The sequence below is a fragment of the Nomascus leucogenys genome, chromosome 5 (assembly GCF_006542625.1).
Source record: "Nomascus leucogenys isolate Asia chromosome 5, Asia_NLE_v1, whole genome shotgun sequence".
Classification (NCBI taxonomy): domain Eukaryota; kingdom Metazoa; phylum Chordata; class Mammalia; order Primates; family Hylobatidae; genus Nomascus; species Nomascus leucogenys.
The window spans coordinates 63,953,305-63,973,682 of NC_044385.1; the positions used below are offsets into that span (position 1 = coordinate 63,953,305).

At 37.1% G+C, this 20,378-nt stretch overlaps 1 protein-coding gene across 5 annotated transcripts in view; it reads right to left on the reverse strand.

The window, feature by feature from the left end:
- Positions 1-20,378, reverse strand: part of ZMYM2 (zinc finger MYM-type containing 2) — a 134,349-nt gene that overhangs the window by 75,570 nt on the left and 38,401 nt on the right. For all 5 annotated transcript variants that reach the window (XM_030813277.1, XM_030813280.1, XM_030813278.1 and 2 more), the window contains 3 exons: positions 13,717-14,002; positions 11,606-11,771; positions 10,244-10,456 (listed from right to left, as the gene is read on the reverse strand). In XM_030813277.1, coding sequence (XP_030669137.1) covers positions 10,244-10,456; positions 11,606-11,771; positions 13,717-14,002 — 665 coding nt within the window. The remainder of the gene's footprint in view (positions 1-10,243; positions 10,457-11,605; positions 11,772-13,716; positions 14,003-20,378) is intronic.

Genomic DNA, 20,378 nt, shown 5'->3' on the forward strand with positions numbered 1-20,378 from the left:
TCTACAAATCTAATAAACACAACAAATTACATGTAGGATAAACTCAGAGACACACAATAAGACACATTATAATCAAACCGTTAAAAGACAAAGAAAACACTGAAAGAAGCAAGACAGAAAGGGTTCAGCACAAGAAATTCTCAGTAAGATTAACCATCAATTTCACAAAACCACCATGGAGGCCAAAAGGCAGTGGAATAACATTTAAAATAATGGAGAAAAAAAAGCTTTCAAACAAGAATACTATGTCCAGCAAAACTATCATCCAAAACTGAAGGAAAAATACAGACACACAGATAAAAGGTGGAGGGAGTTTGTTGCCACTAAATCTACCCTACAAAACAAATGCTAAAAGGAGTCAAAGCTTTTTATTGAAATGGAAGGAGGACATTTGACCCAATCTTTAGTAAATATATGGGAGAATACAAAACAAGTATAATTGTATTTTTGGTTTATAAATCCACTTTTTATCTCCTACATGATTTTAAAGACAAATATGCACACAAAATTATAAATCTATATTACTGGGAATACAATGTTTAAAAATGTAATTTATAACAAAAAGAGGGAACAGATACATAGGAGCAGCATTTTTAAAAGTTAATTAACTTGTTATAAATTCACATTAGATTGAATTGTAGGATGTTATATGTAAAGCCTCCCCCACAGTAACCACAACGAATATATTTAAAAATAATACAAAGACAATGAGAAGGAAATCAAAACAGTGCACTACAATCAATTAAACATAAAAAGGCCATAATGCAGGAAATGAGATACCAAAAAAAGGTATAGAATATACCGAAAAAAATAGAAAAATGGCAGAAATAAATCCTTCCTTATTGGTAATTACGTTAAATGTACATGGATCAAATTATCCAATCAAAAGGCATAATTTTTTCCTATTCTGTCAATTTCTGCCTTTTGACCGGATAATTTGATCCATGTACATTTAATGTAATTACTGATAAGGATTTATTTATCCAAAGATACAAACAGGTCAAAAGTAAAAGGATGGAAAAAGATACTCCACGCAAATAAACAGTAACTAAGAGAGTTGGGGTTGCCATATTAATATAAGGCAAAAAGAGCCTTTATGTGAAAAACTGATACAAGAGACAGAAAAAGAATACATACTGAACAAAGGGTCTATTTACCAAGAAGATATAACAAATATAAACATACACATACCAAATATCAAAACCCCCAAAATACACTTAAAAAAATTAACAGAAGTAAAACGAGAAATAGACAATAACTGAGGTAGAAGCAGATAATTGTACAATAATAGTTGGAGACATCAGTACACCATTTACAATAGCGGACAGGCCATCTAGACAGAATTTCAACTAAGTAAAGACAGATCTTGAACAACAATATAAACCAACTAGAGTTATTAATAACAAACATATATTGAGTATTCTTGCCAACAACAGTAGAATAAACATTCTTCTCAAATGCACATGGAGCAATTTACAGAATGAACTATGTTAGGCCACAAAAAAGTCTCAATAAATTTTTGAAGATTGAAATCACACAGAGCGATGGAATAAAACTAGAAAGCAGTAATAGAAGGAACACTTAGAAAATTCACAAATATGGGGATATTAAACTACACACTCTTAAACATGGCTCAAAGAAGAAATCACAGGAAATTTTTAAATACTTAGAGATGAGTGAAAACAAAACTAAAAGAATACCAAAAGTTCTGAGATGCAACTTAAATAGTAATCAGAGAAAATTTTATTTATAATTGTAAATGCTTATGTTAAAAAAAAAAAAAAAAAAAAAAAAAAAAAAAAAAGGCCAGGCATGGTGGCTCAACCTATAATCCCAGCACTTTGGAAGGCTGAGGCGAGCAAATCACCTGAGGTCAGGAGTTCAAGCCCAGTCTAACACGGTGAAACCCCATCTCTACTAAAAATACAAAAATTAGCCAGGTGTGGTGGCACATGCCCGTAATCCCAGCTACTCAGGTGGCAGATGCAGGATAATCGCTTGAACCTGGCAGGTGGGGGTGCAGTGAGCTAAGATCATGCCCCTGCACTCCAGCCTGGGCAACAGAGTGAGACTCTGTCTCGGAAAAAAAAAAAAAAAAACACTCAAGTAAATAACCTAACTTCTCACCACCTTGAGGAAAACAACGAGATCACTAAACCCAAAGCTAGCAGAAGAAAGGAAATAATAAAGATTAGAGAAGGAAAAATAAAACAGAACAGAAAAAGTGAGAGAAACAAACCCAAAAGTTGGTCATTTTAAAATATCAAGAGAATAGACACAAAGAATAAAATATGGGAGACATTACTACCGGCATTCCTGAAATAAAAAGTAGTACAAGAAAATGCTATGAACAATAGTACATCAACAAATTACACAGCCTAGATGAAATACACGAATTCCTAAAAACACACAAACCACCAAAACTGACACAAGAAGACATAGAAAATGTGAACAGACCTGTAACAAGAGACTCAGTCATCAAAAACGTCCTGCCCGGGCGCAGTGGCTCACGCCTATAATCCCAACACTTTGGGAGGCTGAGGTGGGTGGATCATGAGGTCAGGAGATCGAGACCATTCTGGCCAACATGGTGAAACCCCATCTCTACTAAAAATTCAAAAATTAGCTGGGCGTGGTGGCAAGCGCCTGTAGTCCCAGTTACTCAGGAAGCTGAGGCAGGAGAATTGCTTGAACCTGGGAGGCGGGGGTTGCAGTGAGCCAAGATCACACCACTGCACTCCAGCCTGGGCGACAGAGCGAGACTCTGACTCGCAAACAAACAAAAAGTCCCAAAAAAGAGAAGGCCAAGATCAGATGACTTCACAGGTAAATTCTACCAAATATTTAAAGAATTAACACCAATTCTCATGCTTCCAAAAATCAGAAGATACAAGATGTCTCACCCACCCCATTCTATGAGGCCAGCATTACCCTCATTCCAAAGACAGATGAAGACATCAAAAGAAAGAAAATCAGAGACCAGTATCCCACAAGAATATAGATGCAAAGATCCTCAACAAAGTACTACTAAACTGAATTCAATATATTAAAAGGATTATGCACCATAATCAAGTAGGGATTTATCCCAATAAAAGTGTGGTTCAACATAAAGAAATCAATCCATGTAACATTATCACATAAATAAGAGCAAAGATAAAGACCACATGATCATCTCAAAGGATGTAGAAAAAGCATTTGAAAAATTCAACACCTTTTTATGATTTTAAAAAACTGAATAAAAAAAGTAATACAAAGAAACTACTTCAACATACTAAAAGCCATACATATGAACAACCCATTCTAACATCAGACTCAATGGTAAAAGAATTATTTTCTTCTAAGATCAGCAACAAGGACGCCCACTTTCACCACGTCTATTTGACACAGTATTGAAAGTTATAGCCACAACCATTAGTTAAGAAATAGAATGCATCCAAACTGGAAAAAAGTAAAACTATCTCTATTCACAGATGACATGAAACTCATAAAGAGAAAAATACCAAGAAACTCATAAAGCTAGTAAAGCTAACATTCAGTAAAGTTGCACAGCACATGATCAATGTACAAAAATCAGATGTGTTTCTGTACACTAGTAATGTACAATCTGAAAAGGAAATTAACAAAGCAAATCCACTGGAAATAGCATTAAAAGAATAAATAGGAATAAATGCAGCAAAGGAGGTGAAGACTTGTACACTAAAAACCACAAGACTGCTGAAAGAAATTAAAGAAGACATAAATAAATGGTATGTCTTCATAAATAAATGCCATTTTCACAGACAGAATAACTTACTATTGCTAAGATGTCAATACTACCCAAAGCAATCTACAGATTCAATGCAATTTATATAAAAATTCCAACAAACTCTTCTGCAGAAATAGAAAAGCCAATCTTCAAATTCATATAAAATTAGAATGGATCCAGAATATTCCAACAATCTTGACAAAAAACAAAGTTGGAAAACTCACATTTCCTGATTTCAAAGCTTACTACAAAGATACAGTAATCAAAATAGTGTGGCACATACATAAGATCACACATGTGGATCAGTGGAACATAGAAATGATCTCTGGGCAATTAGTATTTGACAAGTGTGATAAGTCCATTCCATAGAGAAAGAATAATCCCTTCAACAGGTGGTGGTGGGAAAACTGGAATTCCAGTACAAAAGAATGAAGTTGGACCCCTGCCTCACATAATAAACAAAAAGTAAATTAAAATGGATCAAATACCTAATTAAGAGCTAAACTCATAAAACTCTTAGAAGAAACTAGAGAAAAACCATGACCTGGGATTTGGCAACAGATTCTTAAATGACACCAAAAGTACGACCAAAAGAAAACAATGGGTAAATCAAAATTTAAAACTTCCAGCTGGGCATGGTGGCTCACACCTGTAATCCCAGCACTTTGAGAGGCTGAGAAGGACAGATCACTTGAAGTCAGGAGTTTGAGATCAGCCTGGCCAAGCTGGTGAAACCCCGACTCTACTAAAAAAATACAAAAATTAGTTGGACATGGTGGCCTATGCCTATAGACCTAGCTACTTGGGAGGCTGACGCAGAAAAATTGCTTGGACCCAGGAGGCAGAGGCTGCAGTGAGCTGAGATCACACTACCGCACTCCAGCCTGGGCTACAGACCGAGATCCATCTCAAAAAAAGACCGGGCACGGAGGCTCACGCCTGTAATTTCAGTACTTTGGGAGGCCAAGGCAGGAGGATCACTGAAGGTCAGGAATTCGAGACCAGCCTGGCCAACATGGTGAAACCCCATCTCTACTAAAAACACAAATATTAGGCCAGGCGCTGTGGCTCATGCCTGTAATCCTAGCACTTTGGGAGGTCAAGGCAGGTGGCTCACTTGACATCAGGAGTTTGAAACCAGCTTGGCCATCAAGGTGAAACCCCGTTTCTACTAAAAATACAAAAAATTAGCTGGGCATGGTGGCATGCGCCTGTAATCCCAGCTACTCGGGAGGCTGAGGCATGATAATTGCTTGAACACGGGAGGTGGAGGTTGCAGTGAGCAGAGACTGTGCCACCGCACTCCAGCCTGAGCAACAGAGCAAGACTCCATCTCAAGAAAGAAAAAAATACAAAAATTAGGCATGGTGGCACACACCTGTAATCCCAGCTGCCCGGGAGGCTGAGGCAGGAGAATCACTCAAACCCAGGAGGCAGAGGTTGCAGTGAGCCAAGATCGTGCCATTGCACTCCAGCCTGGGTGACAGAGCAAGACTCCTTCACCCCAAAAAAATAAAAATAAAAAAATAAAAACTTCTGCACATCAAAGGACATTATTGAGAAAGTAAAACAAAAACCTACATAATGGAAGACAGTATTTGCCAAACATATACAGAATGAGCAACCCAAATACAAAAAATCTGAAATGCCCTAAAACCCAAAACTTTTCAATTACCAACATGACGCTCAAAGGAAATGCTCATTGAAGCATTTTGTATTTTGGATTTTTCAGATTTGGATTGTTTGAATGTAAGTATAATGTAAATATTCTAAAATTTGAAAAACCTAAAATCTGAAACACTTTGGGTCCCAAGCATTTCAGATAAGGGATACTCAAACTGTACATGATATAAAGAACTCCTTCAACTCAAGAACAAAAGTACAAAGGGATACAAAAGTATAGCTATATAGGAGGAGTAAGTTCTATTGTTCCATAGCACTATAGAATGAATACAGTTAACAATTATTATTGGATAGATTCAAAAGGCTAAAAGAGAGAATTTTGAATGTTCCCAACATAAAAAAATAATTTTGGGGTGATGGCTATCTTAATTACCCTGATTTGAACATTCCACATTTTATACATGTATAAAAACATCACTCTGTACCCCCTACCTATATACAAGTATTACATATCAACTAAAAATAAAAGAGGGCCGGGAGCAGTGGCTCACGCCTGTCATCCCAGCACTTGGGGAGGCCGAGGCGGGCAGATCACGAGGTCAGGAGTTTGAGACCAGCCTCACCAACATGGTGAAACCCCATCTCTACTAAAAATACAAAAATTAGCCAGGTGTGGTGGCACGCACCTGTAATCTCAGCTACTCAGGACGCTGAGGCAGGAGAATCGCTTGAACCCAGGAGGCAGAGGTTACAGTGAGCCAAGATCTCGCTGCTGCACTCCAGCCTGGGCAACACACGGAGACTCCATCTCAAAAACAAACAAACAAACAAACAAACAAAAAAAAAAACAAGAAAAAAGAACTAAACTACAAAACCCAATTCAAAAACAGAGACAGGCCTTGAATAGATACTTCTCCAAAGATGATACACAAATGGCCAACAAGCAAATGAAAAAATTGCTCATTGGCCAGGTGCGGTGGCTCACACCTGTAATCCTAGCACTTTGGGAGGCCAAGGCAGGCAGATGGCTTGAGCTTAGGAGTTCAAGACCAGGCCTGAACAACATGGTGAATGAAACCCTATGTCTCCAAAAAATACAAAAAATTCGCCAGGTGTAGTGGCCCGTGCCTGTGGTCCCAGCTACTCAGGAGGCTGAGACAGAAGGATCCCTTGAGCCCAGGAAGCAGAGGTTGCAGTGAGCCAAGATTGTGCACCTGCACTCCAACCTGGGTAATAGAGCAAGACTCTGTCTCAAAAATAAAAAAAAAAAACAACAAAAGAAAAATTGTTCATTGTCACTAGTCATTAGGGAAATGCAAATCAAAATCACAAGATACCACCGCACACACACTAAGATATCTACAAGAAAAATCAAAAGCTTAAAACATGGAAAATAACAAGTGTAGGCAAAGATGTAGAGAAAACAGAAGCCTTGTACATTGCTGTTGAGAACATAAAATGGTACGGTTGTGTAAAATAGTTTGACAATTCTTCAAAAGGTAAAACAGAGAATTACCCTATGACTGAGCAAATCCACACTCATTCAAAAGAATGGAAAACCAGGATACTTATATCAAATTTATACACCAATATTCACTGCAGCATTATTCACAATAGTCAAAGGTGGCAACAACGCAACATCTATCATAGGGACAACAAATCAATAAACAGAATGTGGCATATACATATAATGAATATTATTCAGCCATAAAAAGTAATGATGTTCTGATCATGGCTATACTATGGATGAAACTGAAAGCATTATGTTTCAGCTTTCAGGTAAAATAACCCAGATGCAAAAAGATAAATATTATATAATTTCACTTACATGAATATCTAGAATATACGAATTCATAGAGACAGAAAGTACTAAGTTACCAAGGACTGGGATAGAAAAAAATGGGAGTTACTGGCTAATGTCAGTTTTTGTACGGCATGATGCAAAAGTTTCAGAAATAGAGTCAACAGTGGCACAACATTGTAAATGTAACTAATGCCACTCACTTATATACTTAAAAATACTTAAAACTGCAAATTTTATGTTACATATACTCTACCACAATGTTTAAAAGACTTATGAGTTACTTTCCTTCCTTTTTATGCTCTGGAATTGTTTAAATAGCACTGAGATTTTCTTGTTTAAATTTGATAGAATTCCCCTATGAAAACATCAGAGCCTGGTCCTTGTTGGGGGTAGTACTTTAATAATTATGTCTAGTTCATCTATAGAAATTTGTCCACTTAATTTTGTCTGCACTGAAGTCCAGTTGGTGAAACTATATTTTCACAGGAAATTACTCAATCTAGGTTCAACATTTTTATATAGGGCTATATAAATTAGTTCTTATGACTGATTTTTGTCAAGTTCTTTTGATGTTCCTATCTACCTTGTCATTCCTTATTTTACGTATTTCTGTTTTTAAACCTCTTTTCCTGATTAACAATTGGGTATTTTTTCCCTGGTTTTTGAAGACCTGATTTTTCAATGAGGCAACATTCTGAACAATGTTAATACTGTTTTAAAATTCCTAATTAGTTTATCCTTTTATCTTTATTTCCTTTCTTCTGTTTCAGTTTATTTTTCTTTTTCCAGGTTTTTCAGTGGACTATTTAATTCATTTATTTTCATTTTTACTGCTTTAAGTATATGAGGAAATGAATTTTCCTCTGGACATGTTTATAAAGCAAATGTAACACTGATACCTTAAAGAATGCACACAAAAAAGGACATTACTGACCAATCTTACTTACAAATATCAATGCAAAAGTACCAAATAAAGTATTAGCCATCAGAATGTATGCACATTTTTGAAAAAATAATTATCTGGCATAGTTTATTCTAGGAATACAAGGATGGCTCAATAGATTAGGAAATCTACTAATATGGCAGTGCCACCTCTTATCCTTGAGAGATATATTCTGAGGCTCCTAGTGGATGCCTAAAACTTTTGATACTATGTCTTTTCCCATAGACACATACCTACGATAAAGTTTAATTTCTAATTAGCCACAGCAACAGATTAACAACAATTGGCAGGGAATGGTGGCTTACGCCTGTAATCCCAGCACTTTGGAAGGCTGAGGTGGGCAAATCACTTGAGGTCAGGAGTTTGAGACCAGCATGGACAACATGGTGAAACCCAATCACTACTAAAAATACAAAAATTAGTTGGGCATGGTGGCATGTGCCTGTAATCCCAGCCGCTCAGGAGGCTGAAGCAAGGAGAATCATTTGAACCCAGGAAAAGGAGATTGCAGTGAGCTGAGATTGCACCACTGCACTCCAGCTTGGGTAACAGAGCAAGACCCTGTCTCAGAACAAAACAAAAAACAACAACAATTACAGTTAGTTATAATTAATCTCTCTCAAATTATCTTACTGTAGTCTACTCACCTATAATTAATTACTTTCTGAAATTATCTTATTGTAGTCTACTCACCTATTTGGAAACTGCAGCTGACTGTGAGTAATTGAAACCACAAAAAACAAAACTTTGCGTGAGAAAGGACTACTATATAACTCACACCTTAATAAATCTAAGGCCAGGCGTGGTAGCTCATGCCTGTAATCCCAGCACTTTGGGAGGCTGAAGCTCCCAGATCACTTGAGCTCAGGAGTGTGAGACCAGCCTGGCCAACATGGTGAATCCCCATCTCTAGTAAAAATACAAAAATCAGCTCAGCGTGGTGGTGCACGCCTGTAATCCCAGCTACTCAGGAGGCTGAGGCAGGAGAATCACTTGAACCCAGGAAGCGGAAGTTGCAGTGAGCCAAAATTACGCCAATGCACTCCAGCCTGGGCAACAGAGTGGGACTTGCCTTTTAAAAAAAAAAAAAAAAACTAAAGAGGGAGAAAGTTCATATAACCTTCTCCACAGACAGCAAAAAGATCTTTAAAGCAATAATAATTTCTGATAAAACATTTAACAAATAAATTTATGAAGACTGAAATCACACAGAGTATCTTTCCAATGAGCAATGGAATAAAACTAGAAATCAAAAAGTCCTTAAAATAACATTAACTTGGACGGGTGCAGTGGCTCACGCCTGTAATCCCAGCACTTTGGGAGGCCGAGGCAGGTGGATCACCTGGGGTCAGGAGTTCGAGACCAGCCTGGCTAACATGGTGAAACCCCGTTTCTACTAAAAATACAAAAAATTAGCCAGGCATGGTGGCGCATGCCTGTAATCCAAGCTACTTGGGAGGCTGAGGCAGGACAATCGCTTGAACCTGGGAGGCGGAGGCTGCAGTGAGCTGAGATCACGCCAATGCACTCCAGCTTAGGAAACAAGAGCGAAACTCCGTCTCAAAAAAAAAAAATTATAACAACATTAACCTTAAAATTTAAATATAAACAATATGACCACTTCAAAGCTGAGCTTTAAAAGTTTGAAAAATAATATTTGCAGCCCCTCTCCAACTCCCAAAAAGGAAATAAATTGAAAAGAGGTATCATTCTGATAGCATTTACCATTATACATAAAATATTAAATTTACTGCCAATAATCTACATACACAGATGTTCCCTAAGAATGGAGTTACATCCTGATAAACCCATTATAAGTTGAAAATACCTAAGTCAAAGGTGCATTTTAAGACATTTCCAACTTACAACGGGTTTACCCAGACTTAACTCCATCACGGAAATGACCTACCTCAAATGAATAAATACAGATGGTCCCTGACTTACGATGGTTCAACTTTAATGGTACAAAGCAATATGCATTCAGTATGCTCCATGATATGAAAACAATAATTGAATTAAATGAAATTCTAAGATAAATCCAGTTAATAAACACTGTTAGAGTAAAATTATTACAACACTTTCAAGCACATTCTAAAGAATGCCCAATTTTGATTAGAACATGAATTACCTGTTTGTATTCACTGACACAACTTTGACAGCAAAATCTTTTCTGTTGACCATCGATCACCAGAACATTATTTCCAGCACCTTTACTGGGCAAGTACTCTCCACACTGTTCACAGCAATTCATTATTAAACCATTGGCCATTCTATATCTATTAAAGCAGTGGTCACTGCACAGCTTATGAGTCATATTTTTAAAGCTGACTTCATGGCGAATCTAAAAGAAAAATAAACAAAATCTCACAAAACAGATCAATCTGACAAGCAGCTAAATATTAATGCATTCTGAACAGAAATAAAGATGTCCCAATAAGGCTTGTTTGGAGAAAAGGAAAAAATGATGCTTTTTTTTTTTTTTTTTTTTTTTTTTTTTTTTAAAGACAGGGTCTCACTCATCACCCAGGCTAAAGTACAGTGGCACCATCAAAGCTGACTGCAGCCTAAATCTCCTGGGCTCAAGCAATCCTCCTACCTCAGCCTCCGGAGTAGCTGAGACTACAGACACACACAACCATGCCTAACTAACATTTTTTCTTTTAGGTAGAGATAAGGTCCCACTATGCTTCCCAGGCTGATTTCAAACTCCTGGCCTCAAGTGATCCTCCCACCTTGGCTTCCCAAAGTGCTAGGATTATATAGGTGTGAGCTACTGAGCCTGGCCTCATTTTCATAATTATTTAAATTGTTTTTATACACACAGGAACACATGTATGGCACTGAAAAAAGAAAAAATGCATCAGTGACATCACTACAAACTTCTCCAGAGGTATCAGAAGATGACAGAAAACCAAGTTTGGGTAGTGGTGATATTAAACTTCATAGACTAAAAATCTTTAGACCAATTTTTAAAAACTATAAATAAAGTACATTTCTTTAGAAAAATGAGGAGGGGAGAACCATTATAAATCATTCAAATGACATATATAAACAGATTACTTTTTATTTAACACAATATTAATAATGTGAGGTTATCAAAAAATATTCCAATTGTTCTACTTCTCAGCAAAATTATTTGTAGTATTTCTTGTGTAGTCTGCCCGCTTGTTTAAATAAATATATTACTAGACAAAAATCGACCTCAACACTATGGTTTTGTCTGTGAGTGCTCCCAACCTCAGGGAAAAAAAAGGCAATTAACACAATGATTTTTCCGAAATCATCCTCTGCAAGAATCAGATTATATAAAAGGATATTTATAAGATAAGATCCTATGGGAGAATCAGCTTACATAATAGGATATTTATAAGATAGTCTTTATATATATTCATTTTTAAGGAACTGATAAAAGATTATCTAATAGTTCTTAAATGAAGTTTAAAATATTCCTATTTGTTAGAATTAAATGATAAGGTAAAAAAATACAAACCTCAGTTAGTTTACCACAGATTGTACATCTTGATTTATTTAGAGCTCCTTTAGTAGGATTCTGTTTGTCTTCATAGAGAGATAAACAAGATGTACTACAGAATTCCTGGAAGGACTCACTTGAATCCACTTGAGCAACAATGGTTCCTTTCATTGTAGTTATATCTCTGAAAAATAAGTGGTACATATTAAAATTCCATTTTAAAAGAAATCAAATATAAGAGTTGTAAGTGACATTTTTCATTTCTATAGACTAAGTCCTGCAAATCAAACATCATTCTTGGATCTAATAAATCATTTTTATTTATTAGACATTCTTAATAAAATGTTTGGAAATAAAGACTTTTGAGAAGCAAAAATATTTTATACTATTAAATCTTTGCCACTACTCAATTTATCTTTAAATTCACTAAAAAGGATTTCAAATATTGGGAAAACTAAAAAAAGAAAAGCTGTTATTATTTATATGGAATTAATGTTAAGGATTAATTTACTGAGGTATAACCTGTTCAATTCCCTCCCCTGGATAAGTAGAAAGTAAGAGGTACCTGGGTCATAGGAATATGGTATATGTTCTAGAGGGATAACTGAACTTAAACATACCCACACACCCCATCCCCAAATAACCTCACCCACTATTAACACGGCTCTCCAACAGTAAGTAGAAATGTTAGAAAATGTCAATACTGCTGAGCACAGTGGCTCACGCCTGTAATCCCAGCACTTTGGGGGGCCGAGGCAGGCAGATCACGAGGTCAGGAGATCGAGACCATCCTGGTTAACACAGTGAAACCCCGTCTCTACTAAAAATACAAAAAATTAGCCGGGCGTGGTGGCGAGCACCTGTAGCCCCAGCTACTCAGGAGGCTGAGGCAGGAGAACGGCGTGAACCTGGGAGGCGGAGCTTGCAGTGAGCAGAGATCAGCGCCACGGCACTCCAGCCAGGGCGACAGGGCAAGAATCCGTCTCAAAACAAAACAAAACAAATTGACAATACTGATGACCTTTGAAGTTTTTCTTTTATTCTGATTTTCAAGATCCTACACTGTAGTATTTAAGTTTACTACTGCAAAGCAATCTGTGTAACAATTGTTTCAGTATTTGAATTTATTAAACATGTACAGAACACTAAGCTCTTTGTAAAATTCAAGATCTAAATATAGCTTCACAGAACTGAGCTGCTCCAAGATACGGTACAGAAAGGCCACCAGGCTTTACCTTGCATATAACACACCATATTCCAGCTATTTTTAACCAGTGAAGCTAGATAAAAAAAAAAAACAGAAGAGGGCTGGGCATGGTGGCTCACGCCTATAACCCCAGCACTTTGGGAGGCTGAGATGGGCAGATTACCTGAGGTCAGGAGTTCAAGACCAGTCTGGACAACATGGTGAAACCTCATCTGTACTAAAAATACAAAAATTAGCTGGGCATGGTGGCAAAAGCCTGTAATCCTAACTACTTGGGAGGCTGAGGCAGGATAATTGCTTATACCCAGGAGGTGGAGAACCCAGAAGGTAGAGGCTGCAGTGAGCTGAGATCGCACCATTGCACGCCAGCCTGGGCTACAGAGTGAGACTCTGCCTAAAAAAAAAAAAAGAAAAAGAAAAAGAAAAAAAAAAAGAAAAAGAAAAAAACAGCAGAAGAGAGGATCCTGTCTTTCTAAGGCTGGCTAAAAATTGGTACCTGAGTCTTGAAATACTATTTCTAATGACTTAATGTTCAAAACAAACACACATAAAATCCAAAGACTTGCCAATTTTATAATCTTGATCTGAAGATAGTGTAAAATTTAACCAATTTTAATACAGAATCACGCATTAACTGCTTAGCATTTTTGACAATAAGAACTAATTTCTTCTCATTAATCATGTAAATAAGTATGTATTGCTACAAAATCAAGGAGTCCAATGGGGATTACAGACAAAATTAATTATAAGGACCTATCTAAATCAACTCCAATGCCTATCCAAACAGGAAGCCTTTTATCCATATGCCACCTGGACTTGATAGGGAAGTTTCCAAAGGTATTACAAATCTGTTTCACTTTTCTTAAAATTTTACAACACCAAAATTCGACTATATGGAATTATGTTGAAAGGTAAACCTTACTTTTTACACATAACACAGAGTTTCTTTGGAGCAGGCTTGTGGGAGAAGGAAGAAAGGCAGGTGGTAGAACAAAAGAGGTGAGCTGATCCTTTTCGTTGATAAGCTGTCTGGCCCTTCTGTAAAGGTTTTTTGCAGTTTGCACAAGTGACTTTAACTGGTTTAGTAGGCTGCTGTTGGGCAGAAGGCTGGAAAATCTGTTTAGGAAGTGAGGCCACTGGTGATAAAGAGTCCACCCCTGGTTGTTTCTGATTACGGGGAAATGAAGCTGACTGGGAGATCCAAGAATCTTAAAAACAAAATGCACAAGAAAAGAGTAATGAAACAAGTGTTTGTTTATACATAATAAAATTTATCAGAGAAATATTAACTTCCCATTGCGTACAATTTTAAGATGTTAACGGAACAGCAACATAGCAGAGAGGCATATAGCACTAAGTTTTGGAGTAAGAATGTCACAGTAACAATGCACTATATTCTTTAAAATAGTTAACATTAGATTTTAAGTGTTCTCAGCACAAAAAAATGGTATGTCGGGTAACGCAGAGCTCAATCTAACCATTCCCACAATGTATATCTACTTCAAAGCAACATGTTGTACACAATAAATAAATACACAAGTTTTGTCAATTTTTTAAAAATTAATTAAAAGAAAAAAGAATGGTTCGCATTCCAGCTCCATCACTTACAAGATTGGGAAGCTACTTAACTCTTTAGAGCGCCTGAAATGGTATCAACCTCATGCTAATAGTAAACATTAAATGAGGTAAGACATATAATAAAGCATAATAACTGGCATATAGGAAGTATTTAAAAATGTCACTAGTTATTAAGCAGGAAGTATTCACGTATTTATAAAATATTACTTTAGGCAAGGAACACATACATCAACATTAAAGAATAATAAAATCCTAACTAGAATCTTTGACAAATGTAATGCAAGTCTAATAAGGTTTATAATTATTTCCAAGACGTATTTTTAAGAACAGCTTTTCCATATACATGTTTAGTTTCATGGCCTTTAAATGTAACACATAATCTCATAGAAAGAGTGTTAACACAGAAATGATGGAATTAAACCAATGTATACAGGCATATCTCAGAAATATTTCTGGTTCAGTTCCAGATCACTGCAATAAAGCTAATACTGCAATAAAGCAAGACACGGGAACTTTTTTGGTTTCACAAAAAATGTTATGCTTACACTATAACATTAATTAGTCTATTAATTGTACAATAGTATTATATCTTTTAAAAATCTACATATCTTAATTTAAAAATACTTTATTGCCAAAAAAAATACTAATCATGTGAGCTTTCATCAAGCTGTAATCTTTCTGCTGGTGGAGGGCCCTGCCTCAATGCTGATAGCTGCTGACTGATCACGATGGTGGCTGCCAGTTGGCTGTGGCAATTTCTTAAAATAAGACAATGATCTTTACCCCATCAATGAACTCTTCTGCTGTTTGACAGCAGTTTACCCACACTAGAGCTTCTTTCAAAATCAGAGTCAATCTTCTCAACCCCTGCAACTGCTTTATCAAATAAGTTTATGTAATACTCTAAATCCTTTGTTGTCATTTCAACAACATTCACAGTATCTTCACCAGGAATAGATGCATCTCAAGAAACCACTCTATTTGCTCAACCATAAAAAGCAACTCTTCATCTATGCAAGTTTTATCACGAGATTGCAGCAATTCAATCTCATCTTCAGGCTCTACTTTTGTTGTTGTTTTTTTTTCTTTTGAGACAGTCTCTCTCTGTAGCCCAGGCTGGAGTGCAGTGGTGCAGTCTTGGCCCACTCCCACTGCAACCTCCACCTCCTGGGATCAAGCAATTCTCATGCCTCAGTCTCCCAAGCAGCTGGGATTATAGGTGTGCACCACCACACCTAGCTAATTTTTATATTTTTAGTAAAGACAGGGTTTCACCATGTTGGCCAGGCTGGTCTTGAACTCCTGGCCTCAACCAATCCATTTGCCTCAGTCACCCAAAGTGCTGGGATTATAGGCATGAGCCTCCATGCCCGGCCTCATTCAGGTTCCACTACTAATTCTAGTTCTCATGCTATTTCCACCACATCTACAATTACTTCCTCCACTAAAGCCTTGAACCCTTCACCATCATTCATGAGAGTTGAAATCAACTTCTTCCAAACTCTGGTTAATAATGCTGTTTTGGCCTTCTCCCATGAATTACAAATGTTCATAAGGGCACTGAGAATGGCGAATCCTTTCCAGAAGGCTTTCAATTTACTTTGCCTAGATCCATCAGAGGAATCACTATCTATGGCAGTTATAGCCTTACAAAATGTATTTCTTAAACAGTAATACTTAAAAGTCAAAATTACTCCTTGATCCACAGGCTACGGAATGAATATTGTGGTAGCAGGTATGAAAATAACACTCATCTCCTTGTACATCTCCATCAGAGCTCTTGGATGACCAGGTGTACTGGGCAGTAATATTTTGAAAGGAATCATTTCTGCTGAGCAGAAGGTCTCAACACTAGTTTAAACTATTCAGTAAACCATGCTGTAAACACACATGTTGTCATCTGGGCTTTGTTGGTCCACTGATAAAGCACAGGCAGAGTACATTTATCATCATTCTTAAGGACCCTACGATTTTCAGAATGGTAAATGAGCACTGGCTTCAACTTACAGTCACTAACTATATTAACCCCTAACAAGAGAGCCATCAGCTGTTTTGTCTACACTGAAAATCCGCTGTTTCATGTTGCCACCTACATCAATTATCTTAGATCTTCTGGAAAACTTGCTACAACTTCTACGTCAGCACTTGCAGCTTCACCTTGCACGTTTATGTTATGGAGATGACTTATTTCCTTAAACCTCATGAACCAACCTTTACTAGCTTCAAACTTTTCTTCTGTTTCCTTCTCTCTCTCAGTTCTCATAAAACTGAAAAAGAGTTAGGGCCTAACTCTGGATTAAGCTTTGGCTTAAGGGAATGTCATAGTTGGTTTGATCTTCTAGCCAGACCACTTAAACTTTCTCCACATCAGCAATAAGGCTGCTTTGCGGCTGGGCACGGTGGCTCACACTTGTAATCCCAGCACTTTGGGGGTCTGAGGCAGGTGGATCGCTTGAGCAGTTTGAGATCAGCCTGGGCGACATAGTGAAACCCTGTCTCCACAAAAAATATTTTTTAAAAATTAACCAGGCATGGTGGCACATTCTTATGGTCCTAGCTACTCGGGAGGCTGAGATGGGAGGATCTCTTGAGCCTGTGAGGCAGAGGCTGCAGTGAGCCAAGTTCGAACCACTGCACTCCAGACTGGGTGAGAGAGTGAGACCCTGTCTCCAAAAAAAAAAAAAAAAAAGGGGGGGGGGGGGCTATTTCACTTTGTTATCATTCCTGTGTTCACTGACTGGAGCAGCAGTCTTAATTTCCTTCAAGAACTTTTCCTTTGCATTCACAATTTGGCTGTTTGGTTCAAGAGGCCTAGCTCTCAGCCTTTCTAGGCTTTTCAACATGCATTCCTCACTAAGCCTAATCAGGGCTAACTTTTGATTTAAAGCAAGAGATGTAAGGTTTTCTTTCACTTGAATACTTGCAACCATTATAGGGCTATTAATTGACCTAAATATTGCTGTGTCTCAAGGAATAGGCAGGTGCAAGGAGAGGGAGAGTTAGAACACACACAACATTTATCAATTAGGGTATGGTTTGTGGCATCCAAAACAATTACAATAGTAACATCAAAGATCACTGATCACACATCACTGTAACAGATATAATAATAATGAAAAGGTCTGAAATATTGTGAGAATTACCAAAATGTGAAACAGAGACACGAACTGACCACATGATGTTGGAAGAGTGATGCCAAAAGACTTACTCGGCTCAATGTTGCCACAAACCTTCAATTTGTGTAAAATGCAATTATCTGTGAAGTGCAATAAACAAAGCACTACAAAATGAGGTATGCCTGTTCTGACCAATCCAACGTCAAATTCCTCTACCACTGCAAAGGTTCAGCACAGCACAGTACTGAGGTGTGGTAACCATTAATGCTAGAGGACATCTTTTCTCTTTCATGCTAAGCTTCTTTGGTGCTTAGTAAGAAGTCTCCAGTTTGCTGCACTAGTTGCTGTTCTGCAGGCCTCTCATGGCACCACCAATACCATAACCTATCTTCATTTTGAAACTTTTCAGGTTATCACTTCTAATTTCTACTACTCTGGTCTCTCATAAATTTTTTTTTCCTTTCTAGTTTCTCCTGTATTTTGAACTTCCATACATAAAAGCTGCCCTTGCACAGGAAAAAAATTATTTTCCTTGCAGTACAAAATATAACCAGAGCTTGGGAAAACTTCTTTACTACCAAAACTTTAAAAAGGATGATTTTTTGGTTCCGACCCAGTCCATCAACCTAATGGTTTCGAGGGGCTATTCAGATTTTACCTGACTGTATTAATACCCCTTAGTTTGAAAAACAAAAACAAAAACACACCAAACTTATTAGAATAAAGAGTGCATTCTGGAATTCTGTTATTTAACTATCATCACAGTAACTGACCAGTTTCAATAAATGGGTAAAAATCTAATCAACGAGAAAGAAAGTCACTAGAAGAACTGGTAATTCCATCTTATGAAAGGAAAAAAGGCCTCCAATCAAAAATTATGCTTGAACATATCTAAAAGAAACAGCTCTTGCCCACACAAATACTGGCTCCTCGGGGTGTTCTATTTTGTACACTCATCACTTGAATACATAGTTAAAGAAGCCTATCAAAACTTTAGGGCATCTACTGCCTTGACACTGAAAAGAATGGTGCTTCTCTATTTTCAATTTACATTTGCCCTAGTTTTACATTTTTATTTCCTCCAACATCAAAAAAATTTTTAGGAATAGATAAGGCCTAATCATTTTGTCTAAACCTTCAATTTCATACAAGGGATTTCATGAAAGGATAGCTGGTGAATTTTCCCAATTAACAATTAGTCCAAGAACCAATATAAATAGCCAAGATTTTATAGCTCTTCATCCATTATTCTCTATTACAAATAAAATCAGCATATAAACGCAAGACCCAATTCATATGTCTCTTTGTGTACAGTTTTTCTGATGACGAGTTTACAGAGTTTGAGTAAACAGGAACACAATTCTTATGATACGGTCTCTTTGATCCAGCAATATTCCTAAAGAATTAAGTATCCCAAGATGTATACACAAGAATATTCTTAAAAATAATTATCTAAGTAGGAAAAACTGGAACCAAGCTAAAGACAAAATAGACAAATTTCACACTCATATATTGACATGAACAAAATTTCAAGATCTACTGCTAGGTATTAAAAGGAGTGGCAGGAATGGTTGCAAAACTGTACCTATGCTATGATCTCAGGTTAGAATTATATGTACCATTAATTAATTGATTCTCAGTGGTAAGACTTAACATTATTTTCTTTATGTTTTTACATATAAGAAAGAAAAGATAGCTATTTTAAAACTAATTTGAGCACTATTTAAGCGGCAAGTTTACAATGAAAGACTAACATACAGTTCATGACAGTATAAATTGCTAAGAGCTTTCTAAAAAGCATTATGACAATATATTTCTGTAAGTTAAAAATGCTCATACAAACTCACACATACACCCACACACACATACCCACACTTCTACCTACCTATAAGGACTTTTAGAAGTAACAAGAAATTTCAAAACTGAGTAAAAAAGAGCATATTTATTTTAACACTACTATATACCAGGTATGTATTTTTAAACCAAAAATCGTTAGGGGCATGGGAGTAATCATATCATTTAGCCCAGTAACTTCACTTGTAGGAATATACTCTAAGGAAATAATCAGGAATGTGAACAAATATTTCATCATAAACCTACAACAGCAAAATATGGGAAACAATGTAAAAGCCAAATATGGGAATGTTACATCAATACCCATTGTGCAGCCATTAAAACTTATATAAATAGTTAATGGTATGAGAAAATGCAGTGGAGGAAAAAACAGACAACAAAACTACACAGATCTGCATTTCCACTAGGTTAACAAAATACAAAAAAAAGACTAAAAGACAACCACCCAAAGCATTGATAGTGGTCATCTTTACTCAGGAGGACTATGATTGGGTCTCACTGTGTTGCACAGGCTGGAGTGTGCTGGCTATTAACAGGCACCAGCACTACAGTCTCCAATTCCCGGCCTCAAGGGATCCTCATATCTCAACAGCTCCACACCCCACACCATCATGCTCAGCTCTCTATTTTTCTTAGACAATGTCTCACTCTGCTGCCTGGGCTAGAATGTAATGGCACAATCATAGCTCACTGCAGCCCTGATCTCCCAGACTTAAAATGACCTTCCAGCTTCAGCCTCCCAAGTAGCTGAGGCTACAGGTGTGCACCACCATGCCTGGCTAGTTTTTTTTTTGTTTTTGTTTTGTTTTGTTTTTTGAGACAGAATCTCACTCTGTCACCCAGGCTGGAGTGCAGTGGTGCAATCTCTGCTCACTGCAACCTCCGCCTCCCAGGTTCAACAAATTATCGTGCCTCAGCCTCCCGAGCAGCTGGCATGCACCACCATGCCCGACTAATTTTTGTATTTTAGTCAAGAAGGGGTTTCACGATGTTGGCCAGGCTGGTCTCAAACTCCTGACCTCAGATGATCAGTCCA